Here is a 19,229-nt window from a genome sequence, read left to right on the forward strand (position 1 = left end):
GCACCCAATCCCACATTGCTGGCATCCGTATGGACCTGGAACGGCTGATTGAGGTCTGGTTGGATTAAGACAGGGGGACTTTGAAGTAAGGTCTTGATGTTCTCAAAGCTGACCTGACACTCTGGGGTCCATTGCCACTGGACATCTTTCTTTTTCAAATTGTTGAGGGGCAATGGACCCCAGAGTGTCATATGTAACAATCAGCCAAATTGGTTGAATCATAAGCTGTTAACAGAAAATTAAAATGTCACTGGACAAAAGTTGTAATTTCGTACAGTATAAACAACCTGTGAAAATGAAAATATTAAATTCAATAATAAATGTTGCAAATATTATTTGTGTTATTTATCTCATATTTTGTAATGTGATTTTTCAAAATAGTTTTATAGTTTTTTTTAGTAAGGCCTACTGGCTAGTTATTTTGGTGAATTGTATTAAAACCAGACCAAAAATCCTAATAATAAAATTAAATCATAATATTTATTAATGTAAAATGTGGAACCCACAACAATTAAAAAAAAAAAAAAAGTACTGTCCCTGTTTTTTTAATTAATAGATTAATAACAAATGGGATTTTGGTGGTATTTTGACCTCACCTTATTCTACTTCTCACTTTCAAAGCTCTTCACAATCTCGCACCCTCATATCTCTCCGAAGTGCTTCACATCTACACTCCGAAGCGTACACTTCGTTCTTCCTCTTCTGTGTCTCTTGCTGTACCCTCGGTTCGTTAGGGTGTTCAGCTGTGCTGCTCCTCGTCTCTGGACTTCCCTACCACGATCTCTACAAGAAAGTGATTGACAGGTAAGTTTTAAGTGATTTAAAAGTAACCAATTTTATTTAGCTTTCTCTGATCAGTTTTAAATATTGTATTTTAGCTGTTTCTTTGTTGTATTGTGTTCTGCTTTGATTTAAAAACAATTTCTACAAAATAAAATAAAAATACAACCAGGGCCTGTATGTATAAAACTTCTCAGAAATGTTCTTAAGAATAGTCTTAAGTTTTGACTTAAGTGTCAAAAAATTCGGTAACACTTTACAATAACAGTACATGAATAACCATGAGTAGAGTATCATATACACTGTGCCAGAATAATGATTTATTACCCTAATTTATGGTTTAATTTATGACCATATTTCTGTGTGTTGTCAGTCAAGCTGGCTGGACAGTGGATGTCAAATATGTTTTATGAGGGCTGTGAGCCTTGATTGGCAGGTCAGTGGTTGTCAATGGTTGTTTTTTATGGCTGAATTTATGCCTGTTGTCCCCTGATTGGTAGGTCACGAGTGTCAATGAGATATAGGGTGAGTTGGATTTATAGTTAGATAAATGGGTAAATTTATGGAGGTTGTATCTCAGCCCAGATTTGGCATTTTTATGACATTTTGGTGAAATCCTGGTCCTGTTATTTAAATAAGGTGTATGGGGTACATTTGTTGAACACAGAGGAGATTCTGCAAGTCATCTGTTACAATGGGTAGTCCAAGCACCCCTAAAACTACAAGAAAAGTGATGTGTATTTCACCAACAAGAGGCCCTGTTGAAATGGGTGAAAAGTTGACTTTTGCACCAAAGAAGAGACAAAGCGTCAGTTTGACAAAGTTTCTTCATGAAGATATGAAATTTGTGAAACGTGATTTCTCAATGTCTGGTGGACGCGTCGGGCGCTATGTGTTTGACAAAGTGATGCGGGTTGTAAAACTCTACGCTGTGGATGTTGGAGATGAATTTACATCACAGGAGCCGTGTCTGATTTTCCCTGCGAAAGACTGGTTTATTTTTTTCAATTACGTTTGGAGAGATCTGAATGACTGTGGCGACGAACCGTTGTACATCGCAGAGTGGGATGGTGTGAGTCCTGACACGAGATTTCGCGTGGTCGGTGATCATAGTAAAAAGCTACCAGACGATTGTGTCTATATATTTTGCTCCAACGAAAAGACAAAACTCTGTGAACATGTATGGCCTATCCCTGAGACTGAGCATTACGTGTGCTATGACATGAAATTTTTGTTTCAGTGGAAAGATATTTGTCTGTTTGACAATCTTTTTACCTGTATTAACAAGATGTTCAGATGGTGTGATATGTACGATCGCTACAACAGTGTAAAGGTGAAATTGTTTCATCCTGAGCAGGGCGTTACCAGCCAAGAAGACCGCCTCTTAAGTCCGCCCACTTACTACAAACATTAAAACATCTGCAGGATTGGTACACTCACTACATTCATTCACCATGTCTCAAGAAACTGCATCTAACTACTGCTACACCAGTACCTCTGAGACTGGACCAGCTATGCCTGACGATAACGCTATGCCATTTGAACCCCACCCACAAAGTTATGACATAACAATGTCTAATGACAGTGCTAAATCGCAGGAGTCCCACCCACAAACTTATGACAACAGCTGGCTGGATAAATTTTGCATGGATCTGGGATATCACAACCTGACTTTCCTTACAACACCGTACGGGAACACAGGAGCAGTAGCTGGAGCTGCAGTCTATGGTGGGGTTGACGACACAGACGGAATTATTCGGTCTGATGGGTTCAGAATCATAAAAGCAACTGTTGTGGTCCTCCTGGAACATCTCATCAACAAAAAGCTAAAACAGATTTGCTTGGGTTGTGAGGTGGAGCACCCGAGTCAGATTAGACATTCCTGTTTGTTTGAACCTGATGCCTATTTCTTTGACACATACTTTGACGAGCTGACTCATAATCTAATTAAACCAGGACTCAAACACATCATAGCTCAGGCACTGAACCGGTGTGGTTTAAGAATTCATCCCCAAAGGATTCAGGGGTCAGTGGATACTATTTTGTACGAACTGCGTGACGAAGTTTACATTGTGGAAAAACTTCGTGAAGTCAGAGAGAAAGTTGTGGATGTCAGCAGCGAACAGATTGTCTATGACGCCGTGGACAACTGGAAGGGGTCCGCACAAGTTGTCTGACTGTGATACTGAAATGGGGAATACATGTTGTGCAATGGGGCTGGCAAAATGTTTACTTAAACGCCGTATTAGATGCGAGTTGACAAACTTGTTGTATAAGATCATTAATGACTGTGTTGATGTGCCTGTTGCTGTAAATGGATGTGGTGTAGACCCCAAACGTTTAACAAATCTCAAGAACCAAATGTCTGGTGTAAGAGGCATGTCTAATGAGTGGACTGATATAATGCATATGTGTATTAATAAAGGTGAGCCAATTTGTGCAACAATTAGAAAAATACTAGACCTGGTCACTGAATGTGGGAGCTGTATTAGAATTGCTGACATATTGTGTTTGTGTACATATGTGATTGATTTGTGTGTAATCACTGTGTCAAAAAAAGACCAAACTAATGTATGTGAAATTGTTGAAACTTTAATTGAATACATTCTTGAGAAAAACTTTGTGATGTGTATAAGATTTTTACAGTACCTGGATGATGTATGAGATTATTGTACTCTCTTTTACTGAAAATAAAAAGCCAGAACATGTATATTATCTGAGTTATTCTTTTGTGGAGACTGAACCAACAATATGTCCGAAGAAGAAATAAAAAATATTTATTACACACCTTGTAACCCTGGTTCTTTAGGGGATAAAAAACGTTTAAAAGATGCTGTTTTAAAAGAAACAGGTGTTCCTTTATCCGACAAACAAGTGTCGGACTGGCTCGCTGGTGAAGATGCTTACACGCTGCACAGAACAGCACCTGTGAAATACAAAAGGAATCGTGTCTTTGTCTTCGGCATTGATTTTCAATTTCAGGCGGATCTTGTTGATATGTCAGCATATTCCAAAGAAAATGACAACAATCATTTTCTCTTGACATGTATCGACCTGTTTAGTAAATATGCATGGACGCGTGTTTTAAAAAACAAGAGCGGGGGTGAAGTGACTAAAGCTTTTGAATCCATATTGAATGATGGACGAAAACCATTGCGATTACAGACCGATAAAGGGAAGGAATTCCACAATAAACACTTTCAAAATCTAATGAAAAAATATAACATTATACATTTTACACCTGCCACTGAATTAAAGGCATGTGTTGTTGAGAGGTTTAATAGAATGTTAAAGGGTAGAATGTGGCGGTATTTAACAGCTATAAACTCCAAACGCTACATCGACATTCTTCAAGACATAACGGATGGATATAACAGTAGCTACCATAGAAGTATTAAGATGAGGCCAATCGATGTGAACAAAGAGAATGAATCTGTGGTGTTTCATAATCTATATGGCTCTAGCGGTGTTCGCTGTGTGGCCCCCAAATTTAAATATAAAATTGGTGATGTTGTCAGAATTTCTAAAGTAAGAGGCCCGTTCACGAAAGGGTATGAGGAAAACTACACACAGGAATTTTTCACAGTAACAGCATGCATCCCCCGTAACCCGCCTGTCTACAGATTGCGTGATTATGACGGTGATGTCATTGATGGGGTTTTTTATGCAGAGGAATTACAAAAAATATTTGTGAAAGATAACAAGACATTTAAAGTGGAAAAAATTTTAGATAAGAAGAAGAAGGGGCGTAAAACAATGGTGCTGGTACAATGGCTCGGATGGCCTGCAAAATTTGCATCGTGGGTTGATCAGAAAGAGCTGGTGGATGTACAAGTGCCATAAAAACAAAATCCTGCATAACATGAATACATTAGTGTAAAAACCGGTCATGGCTGAGGGTGGATTTTATGTCACGCTCCCCTGCAACGCTTCGTTAACTGCTTATCCAGAAAATACCATATCTAGCTATACAACCAGATTAGCAAGAACTATAAACCTAAAAGGTGAATGGGAAGTTGGTTTGATCGAATTTGAATATCCTAGAAGCTGGTATACTTTTAATGAGGAAGATGCAGCTTTCATCTTCAACTATGGGGAAACAACAACAACAGGTGCAAATAGTGAGGATCACACCCCCGAATACACCGCTGAAGGTAAAGAGATTGAGATCTTCATCTTCAGGGATAAAAAGATATCAAATGTGCTACACAGGTTAAAAGCTGGATATTATGACGACATTGTTTTTTTGATCAGGGAGATCAATGCAAATCTACCACCACATGTGAGTTTTGGTTTTGACCATGTTAAAAACAAAGTTTTTCTGAAAGGTCCACCAAAGACATCACTCACATTTTACGGAAAGTTGGCCGTTATTTTAGGATTAAAACCGGGGGTTGCAATAGAAACTAATGATCAAGCTATTGAAAACCACAGTATTGGATACAAGTCTGTGACGTATGCACCTCATCAATCAGATATAAATGGGGGGTTCTACACTATACGGATATAATACAATATCAATCAGTTGGAGACCATCACGTCCCACTACTAAGGTGTGTACATATAGATGGTGAGAATAACAAAATTGTTAGTGTTCGATACGACAGACCACATTACGCCCCGGTTAATAAATCCTCCATCACAGAGATATGTATACAGGTGAAAGACGATCAAAATCAGGACATACGTTTTAGTTACGGAAAGGTGACTGCTAAACTCCACTTCAGACCTGTGAAACAGTGTGTTTTTTAATAAACGCTTAGGAGAGAAAAAAAATTAAAAAATGATTTATCACACCAATCATAACGCTGATCCGATGCCTTACGTGGCGTATTACCAGAATCAAGCTGGTGGCGGACTCCCCGGCTATGTCGGGAGCGGACCTATGTATGGAGCGGGGGTTGGGGGGCTTTTTCGTGGGCTTTTTAGAATGGCAATACCCTTGCTAAAGCGTGGATTTAGCATAGCGAAACCACATCTTAAATCAGCGGCGAAAAATATATTAAGCGATGTTGTTAGCAATACATTATCACGATCTTTTAACAACGATGGTACTCAAGATGGATCCGGGTTAATGGTGATGGCTCGCAAAAGAGGTTCCAGGCCTCCAGGGGTACGGAGGAGTGGCCAGACACAGAAGAAAACAAAACGTGCTCAGAAAAAAACACCAGTTGTAAAACGCAAGCGTAAGGAGACAGCCAAGCGTACTGGGTCAAAAAGAGCAAAGAGAGCTGTTAATACAATATTTTAAAAATATGGCGGCAATACATAACATGTCACAAGAATGTTTAAAAACTGAGCTGGATCTTTTCACCGTGCCACCCACCCAAATGTCGCTTGAAAGAAATACTTATATTGAAGTCCCCCCGTTATCAGCAATATCGGAGACAACACCTTTAGAGTTTTTTATCGCCGGGGCTGGTGAGGACTACATCGACCTAAACAATACACTTCTGTTTTTGCGGGTTAAGCTTACCAATCCTGATGGCACTGATATCGCAGATGGGGATCCGGTTGGCCTGATTAACTACCCTGGAGCAACAATTTTTACGCAAGTAGATGTATCGCTTGGGGATCGTCTTATATCACAGAGTTCAAGTACATATCCGTATCGCTGCATAATAGATTGTCTTACCAATTATGGTAAAGACACGCTTGAAACAAATTTCTCTGCAGGGCTTTTTTACAAAGACACAGCAGGACAAATGGATGTCGCAGACCCCGCTGGAGAACATCGCGGGCTGACAAAGAGAGCAGCCTTTACCAATGCTAGTAATATCGTCGAGCTGTTAGCACCTGTACATAATGATATTTTTTTTCAGTCAAAACTTCTAATTCCTGGTCTAGATCTTAAAGTTCGCCTGACCAGAGGTAAAGATGAGTTCTGTTTAATGAGGAGCAACGGTACACCTTATAAACTAAGCATATTGTCTGCATCACTGTTTGTGAAAAAAGTGTCCGTGGCACCTGCTGTGAGGTTGGGTCATGCTCAAGCTCTGCTTACAACAACAGCAAAATACCCCGTGGACCGCGTGTGTATGAAGACATTCTCAATACCTGCAGGTTCACGTGTCTGTAATCAAGAAAACTTGTTCTTAGGCACACTGCCAAAATCTATGGTTATAGCGATGGTTGATAATGATGCATTTACAGGATCATATAATAAAAACCCGTTCGCGTTTAAAAATTATGACCTTGAATTTCTAGCAGTTTATGTGGATGGGCAACAGTACCCCGCAAAACCTTTGCAACCTGAATATGAAAACGGTTCTGCAGTGCGTGAGTTTTACCAGTTAGCATTGGCTTCTGGAAGACATCTTAAAAACCAGCCTCTGTCTTTTGATAGGGAAGAATTTCTGCATGGGTATACACTGTACGCCTTTAACTTCACACCGGATGAGGAGTGCAGTCAGCATTTGTCACTTATCAAGAGTGGAAATATTAGACTAGAAGCCCGTTTTAGACAACCTCTACCTCGTACTGTTACTTTATTAATTTACTCTGTCTTTGACAGTCTAATTGAAGTTTCAAATCGTCGACAGGTTCTGGTTGATTACTATTAATACATAAAATGAACACTGTACAGCTTACCTCTATCATGGATAAGATTTCGTGCAATCTACATTTTCTTGGGGTTCTTCCATGTGATTATCTGCCAAAATCACCTCTAAGAAAACTACCATCAGCAGTTATTATAAATACAGATATATCGGGGCTTCCAGGCCAGCATTGGCTAGCCATCTACATAAACGAAGATGGTGTTGCTTGTTTTTTTGACAGTTTTGGAAACAAACTGGATCATCATCGTTTTCCAGTATTCATCAAAAACTTTTTAACTCGGAATTCTAAAGAGGTCCAACATTCAAATTTCCAAGTTCAAGACTTTTCATCAGACACATGTGGTCAGCACTGTGTGTTCTTCCTGTACCACATGGCAAAAGGGTTTGATTATGATTATGTGTTGAAATTTTATACTCACGATTGTATTAAAAATGACAAAATGGTGTCAGCCTTTGTGAAAAAACTAAAGCAATCCCCATGTAATGAAAATGTTTTCAAATGTGTTCAGTGTGTACAAACAGGTGCAATGTTTATGTCTCATGATTAATTTCTTTTAATAAAAACAAAGCAATTTTAATTTCCTGTATTGTCTCTTTTTTATTATACACATTATTTCAACAATACATTTTAATAATGATAAAACAAAATATACATGTGTACAGAACTCACAGATTAAAAAGTTAACCACTGTCCATGTTCAAGCTTGGGTGATTTGAATACAGATGGTGATGGTGTACTAGGACACACTTTCTGCTGTTTATTCTTCTTAGATGAATTAGTTACAGATGGCGTCGTTTTGCTTTTGAAAGAGTTAATTGCACGTCTGACCTGATGATTTGGTACCACAGAGTATGGTAAATTTAAACCAGCAAAAGCCTCCAGAAACTCATTCCATCCATCCGGTCTCCGTTCATCTGCAATCTTATGTGGAGCTGTGATGTTTTTAATTAAATCAAACATGTGTGAACCGGGGATCGTGCGCCCTTTAAACACAAACTCACCCGTGTCAGTCCATGAAGAAACACTTTTAGCTTTAGACATTTTCTCTAAAATGTATCGAACATTTTTCACACTCCTCTGTGGAACATTGTTTAATATTTCTTCTGAAATATTATCTAAAAAGTCATGAACAGGCTCACTAACTGCCCTGGGTGGGTCTTCTTTTTCAACGTGATCAGGGTGTGGAAAACTTAGTTTTAATGTACCAAACTCCTTATCCCCTTGTCTAGCTATTGTTAGAAACCTTTGCAAAACAGCTGTGTACAATTTTGCTTTTTCATCGGGATTTAGATCAGAACTGTACAGGATGCTTTTTATAGAAATGTCTAGGTCATTTTCCACGAGGTCTTGTATAGACTCGCGTGTGTTAGAGGCTTTCAACTTATCCAGCTGATGTTGTGGAACTAAAAACATCTTCTCACCATACTCCATCGCCGGACCTTATTTAGAGCTAACCAAGCTTGTTATGAATGGTATTGCAACACTTAAAAGCGGTAATAGAAAACCTCCTTGTTGATTGATTAGCTGTTTTTTCCTTCTAACACCAACCTTCTTATCTGCAACAATTTTGATGTTGGTTTTTCTTCTCTTCAGTCTCTGATATTGCTGTGGTGTAAGTGGAATATTACCATGGAGAACATTAAGAGCTAGTTCACACAATGCAACGATGAGTTCGTCTGATGCTGACTCTAAAATAGCACGCCTTTGTTTGGGTGTTGCTTTTAATAACAACTTTAAAACTGGGAGGTTCCTTAAAAGTCTTGCAGACATTGTAACATCCAAGAGTCTTAGTGTTTTCTTTTCTGAATGTATACAACAGGGTGTTTTGAGAGTAAACTCGTTCTGAGACGATAATGGTCTGGGGTTGCTGCTTTAAAGTCAACCAAAAGGTAGCCAAAAGGAATACTGGTAGCATCTTGATAACATTCCATAAAAAATTTGCTGTTTCTGGGGTACATCTGGCGTGCTAGCACATTAATTTGGGTATTGTCTCTGGGGTTTTTAAACAACACCAAATAACTTGTATTCAAACTGATGGTTCTACTGGATTTTCCTTTACAAAAGAGGTTCTGGACCATAAAGAGGCAACTTATATGCTTGTGATGCACATAATTAGTGAATAAACGTTCAATCTGTATGTTGTTACATGCATCGTTCATAAGATCATCAATTATTAATAAGTGTGTCTTATTGGGAGGAAAAAGATGAACATCATTCAGGTTCTGGGGGATTCCTTCAATAAATTTAATATCATACAATGCCAACAATTCATCATACAAACCCTGCCAACAGTCAAATATGAAGACTATATTTTCAATCTTTTTAGAAAACACACTTTTAGCATTTTCTAATAACATTTTTACAAAAAACGTTTTTCCAGAGTTAGAAGGTCCACATAAAACACAACTGAATGGAAATTGTAATCTGAAATCAAAACCATCTGTGTCTCGCACACCTTGGTGTCCAAAAACGTTGTCAGTAGCCATATGGTAGTGTGGTAAAGTCAGGTAGCAGAACGCGTTTGTTGTAAACGACTTTGAATTTTTTTGCAAATGTCTTGTTATGTAGTGTGAATCGCTTTTTGTTTCTTACGATACCGTCGGTTTGTGCAAGAATATAATTATCACAACCATCCCCCTCACATACTGACCAACAAGCTCAATCAGCGAGTCTAATTTGACGATTTGAGAGTTTACAGAATTTAAAGTGATACCTTTGGCTTTCATGCTTGTCTTACCATTAACCGTTTTAAAGCCATAACTTTTTGGACCACTTGAACAAAACTCTACAATGTAATCATCATAATCAAGTTCATTCGTAAGATCACCAAGAAAGGGTCCTAGCGGGGGTTCCCAATCACCATCTTTTGATGTGAACAGAAGACTGTCCGTATCCGTGTAAAGCAACCTGTCACCCAGTTTATCCATAACATCATACAATTCTAACCGGGCATGCGCTGTTGTAAAAGCACCGATAAAGACGTTTACATCACGACTCTGACCACCTTTTCCTTCAGCATACGCCCACTGAACTAATGCAACAGAGTCGGATAAAAATGTGAAATACTTAATATCATACCCCCGACCAAAAATGTGTTGGGCAAACTGTTCCGGTTCTGAAATCAATTCTGAATGAGGTAGATTCTGACGTAAACAGAAGCGTCCCCATAAAGAATTCAACAGGAGCTTGTTTATAGACCGACGTGCAGGATTAATCTCAATCTTGTCCGGATTTAGTCTAATCCCTTCTTTTTCAAAGTATTCTCTGACATAGGTTTCTTTGTCCATCTCTGTCACTACATCTTTTGGGAATCCAGAGCTTTCCTGTTTGAGTTGCAAAAATGTTTTAACATAATCACAAAATAGCGTTTCTGAACTTTGCGAAAAATGCCAAACCTCATGCAGTTTTACTACGACATAGCCTTTTTCAACAGCTTTTAAAAGCTCTATGCTGACCCATGTGCCTGTTAAAGCTCTTTCATCATCCGAGTGTTTGCACGGCGTGGTCTGATTCTGTTGTTCAGCACAACTTCGACAAAGAGGAAACATAAGTTTTCCAGAGCTTCTGAATGGTAGTACGGGGTGAAGGAGCTTTCGTGGTGGCACGACGGTTGCCTTTATTATACCGTAATAATCTTCAAGATTTTGAAAATCTTTATGAATTATTTGTGGATGACCTACGGGGTAGCTTTTTCGCGCCTGAACAAACGGATAGAGCGAAGTGAAGTCTAGGTAACATACCCGTTCACCCTCACTGACTTTGTGGTACACCTTGCAAGCGTTTGTTCGCCCTCCATAAAGTGCATCGCGTGGTTTCAACCTCTCTGTGTGTGTGTAAGTGGACATGAAATCCATCACATCAGCATCAGTCTGTTTGGAAAGCATCCAATCACACTCCCAAACAAAATGAATTTGAAGATTATATGCACGTTGCAAAATTTCAAACTTGTCATCAACCTGTCTTCTGAGGCTGCCATAAGGCACTTTTGATAAGGGATTTAAATCGTTCGGGTTATAACAACGTTCACATCCATGAAAAAAACAACCGAGAAATTCGAATGCTTTTTTCACAGTGCCATTATCATAAAACCCATCGACATAATATTTACCAAACGATACCTCACCATGGTTTAGAGCATGCTGAATGCCATTGGAGTGTGATTTTTGCAAATATTCTAGCCATTCAATTGAAACATTTGAATATGTTTTGTTTTGATTAGTGTACGCCTTGTCATGTGTCAGCGCTACTGTATCTTTTTGCAGGAAATGGGTCTTATATACAGCCATTGCACAACCTGCTAGAGTGGTGTAATTAAACGGGTCCAAATCTGTGCAGGCGATGAACTCGTTACAATATTTCATACACACTTCTCGTAGCAAGTAAACATCGTTCTTACAGTACATTTCTAGTTCCTTCTTAAAATCAAAAACTGCACCAGAGAGCCCATTGTACCAATCATCAAACTTCAGCATCTCCTGTGTTGACATCGTCGAATAACCATAAAAATGTTTTTCTGGGTACGGGCCGATGTAGTCATCATTTTCTGCACGGTTAAACAGATGCGGGAAATATCCCTTCTCACTGTTAGTCAGATTAAAAGCAGCAGGTGTTTTGGCCAAACGCATAGGAATGAATGCATAACTATCTATAAACCTCTGTTTAAATGCGTTGTCATACATTAAAATCAACCGACAGCCCTGCATTATAATTTTAGGAGTGATCCCCATTCTAGTGAAATATTCCAAAAGTATAAAATTATCAAATCCGGACGCATTATGTGCAATCCATGTGAAATTACTATAAAAAGGCTGTCTGAACTTTTTAATGAGACGTTCGACACAATCTGGGCCCTCTGCCACAAATTCCTCACCGTTAAATGTGACTGCACAGACAAAATTTGCAATGTGGGTATTATTTTCATTTCTTGTTTCAAAATCATAAAAAATGTAGCGATCATTTGGTCTCTCTGGTTTGATTGGCTGAATAAAACACTGATGCTCCCCATCGGTAACCAAACTCTCACCACATTGGACACAATGTTCAGCGCCACATCGGTGTGGTTTCGGGTTGGCCCCACTGACGTGATAACGTCTATTACATTGGGGGCAAAATTTGGTGACAGTGCACTGTGCATATTCCTCACCAGGGGCGGGATGTTTGTGCATTTCAAAACAATAATCAGATGTACAGTATCGCAAACAATCGCCACAGTGTTTTATCTTTTTGGGGTGTGTGTGACAATCTGGGTAATTGCACACATCGCAAACAAATCTGCATTTGTGATCTCTGCGACAAGTATACCCTTGGTAACAATACACACATACATATGGCACGCCTAAAAACGCTTTTAGGTTTTTTATCAAATAGTAATGCGAATCATGCAAATATAAAAACACAGTTTTTGGATGCGGGTCGTCCGTCATTGTATACTTCTCCAACATTCTTGCATTTGTGCGATGGAAAGTAACAATTTTGATATTCAGCATGCGCTCAAAACATGAAATGTCATTAAAACGTATTTTATGCTGATCTGTGAAACCAGCTGACTTCTGTATAGATGCTGCTACAGCCTCTAACTCTGTGTGTGGTTTCTCTGGGTTTAGAAAATGAGCGAGACAAATTGTAAAACATAGATTATTTGTAATGTTTGTTGGGCAGAACAAATTCATCCTGTTTTTACTGATTACTTGGTTATGCAAAAGGTCACGTATCTTTCCACGAGCACCGCCATTTTTACACATTGCTATCGACACTCTTAAATCCAATGCCTCATCGACAGTTACATCAGAGTTGCTTTGCAATATCTTTTCAAGCTGATTAATAAAGAGATCTGGATCGTAATTATTTTGAGGTGACAAGAGAGCATCAACATCAGATGTCAGGCTGGACCCACGCAAAGTAATATTAATTACCCCCCCATCACCTGCTAATAATCTGGAAAATGAGACAATTTCGGCCAATAGATCATGTAAAAATGTAGTGTAGGCAGATAAATCTGTAGAAGATATCTGCCGCAGATTTATAAGCCTATGAATTTCCAAACCATTGAATCGGGCTCTGGGAATCACTGTGTACTCATGCACGACACCCCCATCTCTCACAAGAGAATCTATTTCACCCTGCGTAAGGCCCATGTTGGGTGCTGCTGGATCAAATGCTTGGTACTGCGGGGGGGTCGCCCCCCCACCTATCTGAGGAGAATTAAAAAATTGCTCTATATCAAAATTAGTGTTTGACGAATCATTAGACGCATTGTTGGTCAGAGGAGAATTAAAAAATTGGTCTACATCAAAATTGGTGTTTGACGAATCATTAGACACATTGTTGGTCAGAGGAGAATTAAAAAATTGGTCTACATCAAAATCTGTTTCTTCTTCTTGATTTACCACCGCTGATTGTACAGTGTTTAGCAAATCTACCAAAACTTGTGTACTAGATTTAGGTCTATCCATATTTTCGACTGTTTGAATTAAATAACGCATAGTTTCTGTTGTGCTTTGCTGATGATGTGAATCATTATCACATCTAAATCTCACTGCTGGACTTTGTTCACTATCATCTGACTCCAGACAACGTTTTGTGGCCATTTTTAACACAAATTATTTAAAATCCACAACCAACTAGCACAAACACACTAAATAATCAACAATAAGCTGGAAAGTGTCAAAACACCAGAACACAAAATAATCCTACAAATGAAACCCTAAAACTACATCGTAAGCATAATACATAAAATATAGCTCAAAATCATAACATAAACATAGCGAACATTTGTAAATCCACATTTGTATTAAATCAATCAGGACTTACCAAAGCGAGGTATAAACTTCTCAACCATTTGCTTCATCAACTCCACAGTTAATTCCTGATCAGTTCTTAAGAGCTGTTGTATAGAACCGTGACGTCTTAGTAACGCAATAACTTCTTTCAAACCAGCTCTTTGTCCCTGGAGCTCGGTAGTCACAGTCCGGTTAAAGAGTTCATACTCTTGTCTATCCCTTCGTCTGTGGTCTGACGCAATGTTCTGATTTTTTACCAGCAATTCAACAGATGATTTTAAACTTTTCACTTGTTGACGTAATATCTCATTTTCTGCTCTTCTCTTCTGATGTAATAGTTCATTCTCTTCTCTAAAAGCAGGAAATTGTCCCGACATCACATCCTTACTCTGGCATACACAGGATTGCCCCTCATTCTTGAAGGCCTCTTGGTTGGAAGGTAGTGCATCCGAATCCGAATCCGGTTCTGAACCAGACACATGAGCGACGTTCTCCGAACCACTCTTTACTGTTTGAGACTCAATTGGTAAAGCCTCTGAAAAGTCAGAAATGCTCCATGCATGCAGCATCTCATCATCCCAATTATCTGCATTATCCACGCTTGGGACCCCATTTTCCGGGAACGATTCTGTGGAAAAATAATTTGTATAAGTGTATCGGGATTAATCTAATAACATGAAAACATTAGCATATATCTATATTTTTCTGTATATACATACCCCATGATTGTCTTTGACGTTTTTGCTCAGGGGTGTTGGGTATCACACATATTTCATCTGATTCTTCAGAACTATGTACTACTGATCCTGACCCAGGCTCTTTCCTTTTAATACCATGCGTGGTGATATCATCAGCAAATGCAGTGGGTGGTGGTATGGCTCTAACAGCATCCCTTATATGTCCTGGGGGGAATGAAATTCTGTATGAGTGATTTTTTCCCGATTTTTAACATATGCATCCCTGCAATATGTTATGTTAATATATATATTATCCACCAATGCATTGACCCACATACCGATCGGATCAGATATTCCAGTATCCTCAGTTGGAGTGTGAATTTGGGCCTTTACTTTCAAATGCTTCCCAACCTTCGTTTCAGAACCGTTGTTTCCAACACTGTTCACAATACTTCTCAAGGATGCTAAAAAAAAAAAAAAAAAAAAAAATTCATATTAGTTCATGTTTTTAACATGATAAAAACCTTATAACAAACAATAAAAGATGAGCTAAAACTTACCAAGCGGAGATTGTTGTTGATTTTGGCTCACATCAGCCCCAGAAACCTGAGGGCCCCGCACTATTGGGCAGGGGAAAATACTTTAAAATCACAATTATAACACACTCCATATACGTTTTTAATATTTATAGAGTTGAAAATTGACATCATAACATCATACCCACACCGTTCAAAGCTAGAAGCTGATCCACAGCCTTGTCATAATGGGAGTTCTGTACGCAGAACGTCATATCACCTAGTGAACAACATATTGATGCCATGAACTACATAAACAATTTATTTATGCATTTTATTGAATTATTTTATTTATGATTAAAACACCAAATCAGAAAAATAGGCCTACCGTTTGAAGGAGGATCCATTTTCAGAAATATGTCCTTAGGGTGAAAATGGAATACTGGAAACCCTTTTGATGACTTTAGAAAATCTAAAGTAAAACCAAGTAAAATCGTAGCAAATGCTCTATGTGTTAGCCACACAGAAAAACCAGCCTACTAGCCTCCAATGGTCTTTATAGGTAACACAATCAGTGGTGTGAAAACTGGGGGTGTTACGTCTCGGTAGACCCCACCTCCTTACAAACCCCTGAGGAAAAGGATTGAACACCGGAATATTTAAAGAATAAAACTATGTCGGCTTTTCAAAATAAAAAATAAGATAAAAAACAAAACAACAACAAAAAAACAATGCATAGCTTCATCCGTCTATAAAAAGATGCATTACAATTTTTAATAATTATAAAACCCTGTACATCTATTATTTACCTAGAAAGTTTACTGTTTTTTGTTCAAAGGATGAGATTTAACAAAAATCTTTAAAATAACACATCCAATTTGTCTATTGTATTTAGGGAAGCTTATAAAAAGTTATTTTATAGCAAAGGATATTTTTGTATAGATATAAGTATACATCAGTAGACCTTGCGTCTGCAACTTTCATGTTAACAAACATTAAAAACACATTCTAACAGACATACTGGCTGCATCACAGCAGGTAATTGATAAGAGAAACTAGGCTTCTGATGCTCATCCCTGCTGAGGTCTCAATCTAAAAAATGCAAACATGAAAATGCAGACATCTTGCTTCCTCAGCATGATTTAAGATAAGAGAGAGCCCCGTACTGCTTCTCTACAGACTCAATATTTTAGATGAAACAACACTTGATTTTCACTCCAAGGTGTGAAATTTGCTTGGGTGACTTTCAACCCACAATCAAAGGAAAAACATGGTCACCACCAGCTCCCAACAGACTGAAAGGAGCCAGATACCCGGGTTTCACCAAAATGTCATAAAAATGCCAAATCTGGGCTGAGATACAACCTCCATAAATTTACCCATTTATCTAACTATAAATCCAACTCACCCTATATCTCATTGACACTCGTGACCTACCAATCAGGGGACAACAGGCATAAATTCAGCCATAAAAAACAACCATTGACAACCACTGACCTGCCAATCAAGGCTCACAGCCCTCATAAAACATATTTGACATCCACTGTCCAGCCAGCTTGACTGACAACACACAGAAATATGGTCATAAATTAAACCATAAATTAGGGTAATAAATCATTATTCTGGCACAGTGTATATGATACTCTACTACCATGAACTAATACCTAAATTAATAGTTACTTCAACATGAACTCATGATTAGTTAAGATATGAACTAATGAAGAGTGATCCTTAACTACGACAGGAGTCATAGGGATTCATGCATGAAAACAGCAGCCTTAACTATGCGTTAATACATGTTTGATAATTAATGCATTAATTAACATTTAGGGGTAAATTAAATAAATCAGCCTCCATAAGAGTAAACAAGAAGTACTCTGAATTTGAATTAAACGCGATTTAATACTGTCATAATTTACACTGTAATATCATAATCTGCCATCTGCAGCTTTGTGACAAATAATTGCAATGGCACATGATTATTTAGCCATTAATTACATAGATCTGTCTAATCAAATGTGGAAAATAGACTAACTACCACTAATAAATTTAATTTGATCTAAACTGTTTTCTGATTTTTACAGTTCATTTATATTTAGTCATATAGCTAAATAGTCATAGTTTATTCCCGGAACTAAAGTATGTAGGGTTTGTTTCTGGCGGGACACTCATTAGTGGCGCACGCTAGGTGTTCTCTTGGCGCGTTTGTTGTGTTGCTGGCATTTTAAACTAATAAATGTTGACTGCTTTGGTAAGCCGAATTAATAATTAAAGACATATTTACATGTATGTTTTATTGGGGTTTTCAGGAGGTTATGTGCAGTTATTAACTGTATTTGTATTTTTGTCATTTAAATGTATATGCTTTGATTAGCATTAGCTTGTGGACGCGCGCTATTTTACATGTAAATGTGCCTTATGTGTGTCTTTACAGGTATGTTTATGGCTTGCTTTCAAGTCCATATATGTTTAATTATATAAATAAAAATAAAATACAAATACTTTTTATTTTAGGTTTTTTTTTTGTACCGGGGTGTAAAGGAATAAGGATGGCACTCTATAGTGTTAATTCATATATTAGTTAATGATGTGTGATATGTGCATCATGTCATGACTTTACTTGAGGGGGCACAATCATAATTAACTCATTATTAACTAAGCATATACTAACATCAACTAATGGTTTGTTAATGTATACTTATGTCATGACTTTACTTGAGGGGGCACAATCATAATTAATTCACTGTTAACTACTTACCAAATTCAGCTCATGATTATCATTAACTCACTATCAAATACACTTGTACTAACACAACTATATAAGTACTCAGCCCAGTTAAGTGATGTTGTGTGACTTTTCAAAAAGTCAGAGAATGGAGGTACAGTATGATCACGGCCTGCGTCTGGATGGAGAGTGATCTTCTGAATCTGATCCCAGCAAATGCTCCCTGACCTTAGTTCATGTTTCCTGTTTGGTTATTTTTTTGGGAACCGATTCCTAAGGAACTGATGTAAGTCACAGTAGTTTAGTTTGATAGGAAAGAATATCACAAAACAGATTAAGATAAACCTTTTAAGATAAATAGTGTATTTAGTATTTTATATGTTTGATAAGGAGGATAAGTGAAAATAATTGCAAGCTAATCCTGTGCCTTTCAGTAACGTTTATAATGAAGCTGCTGATGTCAGTAGTTTAAATTCTGACAAGAATAAATTGTTTAAATTTATTTCAAAGTCCAAATATGTATTATTCCTTCTTATAGAGACTTTGATTTAGTTTACCCTAAATGTTAATTAAAACATGTATTAACGCGTAGTTAAGGCTTCTGTTTTCATGCATGAATCCCTATGACTCCTGTCGTAGTTAAGGATCACTCTTCATTAGTTCATATCTCAACTAATCATGAGTTCATGTTGAAGTAACTATTAACTCAGGTATTAGTTCATGGTTATTCATGTACTGTTATTGTAAAGTGTTACCAAAAATTCTTAGTAAAGAGTAGGAGTTTTCTAAGAGTAGGAGACTTTTATAAAGAAGCTAAAAGCAACTTTTAGTAAAGTGTAAGACAGATTCTTAAGTGCTGACTTAAGTGTTGTGAACTAAGGACTACAATGATGTCAACTCAAAATGGCCGCTCTTACAGTTTTTTCCAATTGCTAACACACAATTTTTCAAACTAGTCTGGTTTTATCAAAACACTTAACACAATTCACAAAACCACACACCCAAACTGCAAAATACCTCATATATCCTGCAAAATGAAGCACTGCAACCGAAACTACACAGAGCATTATCAAAATCAAACTTTTGCATGAAATTGCACACACTTCATTCATATTACCAGATTTTTGCCTAACCACCTACACACTGTTGGGCATAATGAAAAGCACCCCCATCTTTAGTATGCTTTGCCATA

At 37.8% G+C, this 19,229-nt stretch overlaps 1 protein-coding gene across 1 annotated transcript; it reads right to left on the bottom strand.

The window, feature by feature from the left end:
* Positions 1-14,140: 14,140 nt before the first annotated feature.
* Positions 14,141-15,587, bottom strand: LOC137025109 (uncharacterized). The gene is made up of 5 exons (XM_067393141.1): positions 15,518-15,587; positions 15,358-15,417; positions 15,136-15,261; positions 14,840-15,022; positions 14,141-14,748 (listed from the first exon to the last, which is right to left on the bottom strand). The coding sequence occupies exons 1-5, from the start codon at positions 15,585-15,587 to the stop codon at positions 14,141-14,143; spliced, it is 1,047 nt and encodes a 348-aa protein (XP_067249242.1).
* Positions 15,588-19,229: the final 3,642 nt, after the last annotated feature.

The sequence above is a fragment of the Chanodichthys erythropterus genome, chromosome 8, assembly GCF_024489055.1.
Source record: "Chanodichthys erythropterus isolate Z2021 chromosome 8, ASM2448905v1, whole genome shotgun sequence".
NCBI lineage: Eukaryota > Metazoa > Chordata > Actinopteri > Cypriniformes > Xenocyprididae > Chanodichthys > Chanodichthys erythropterus.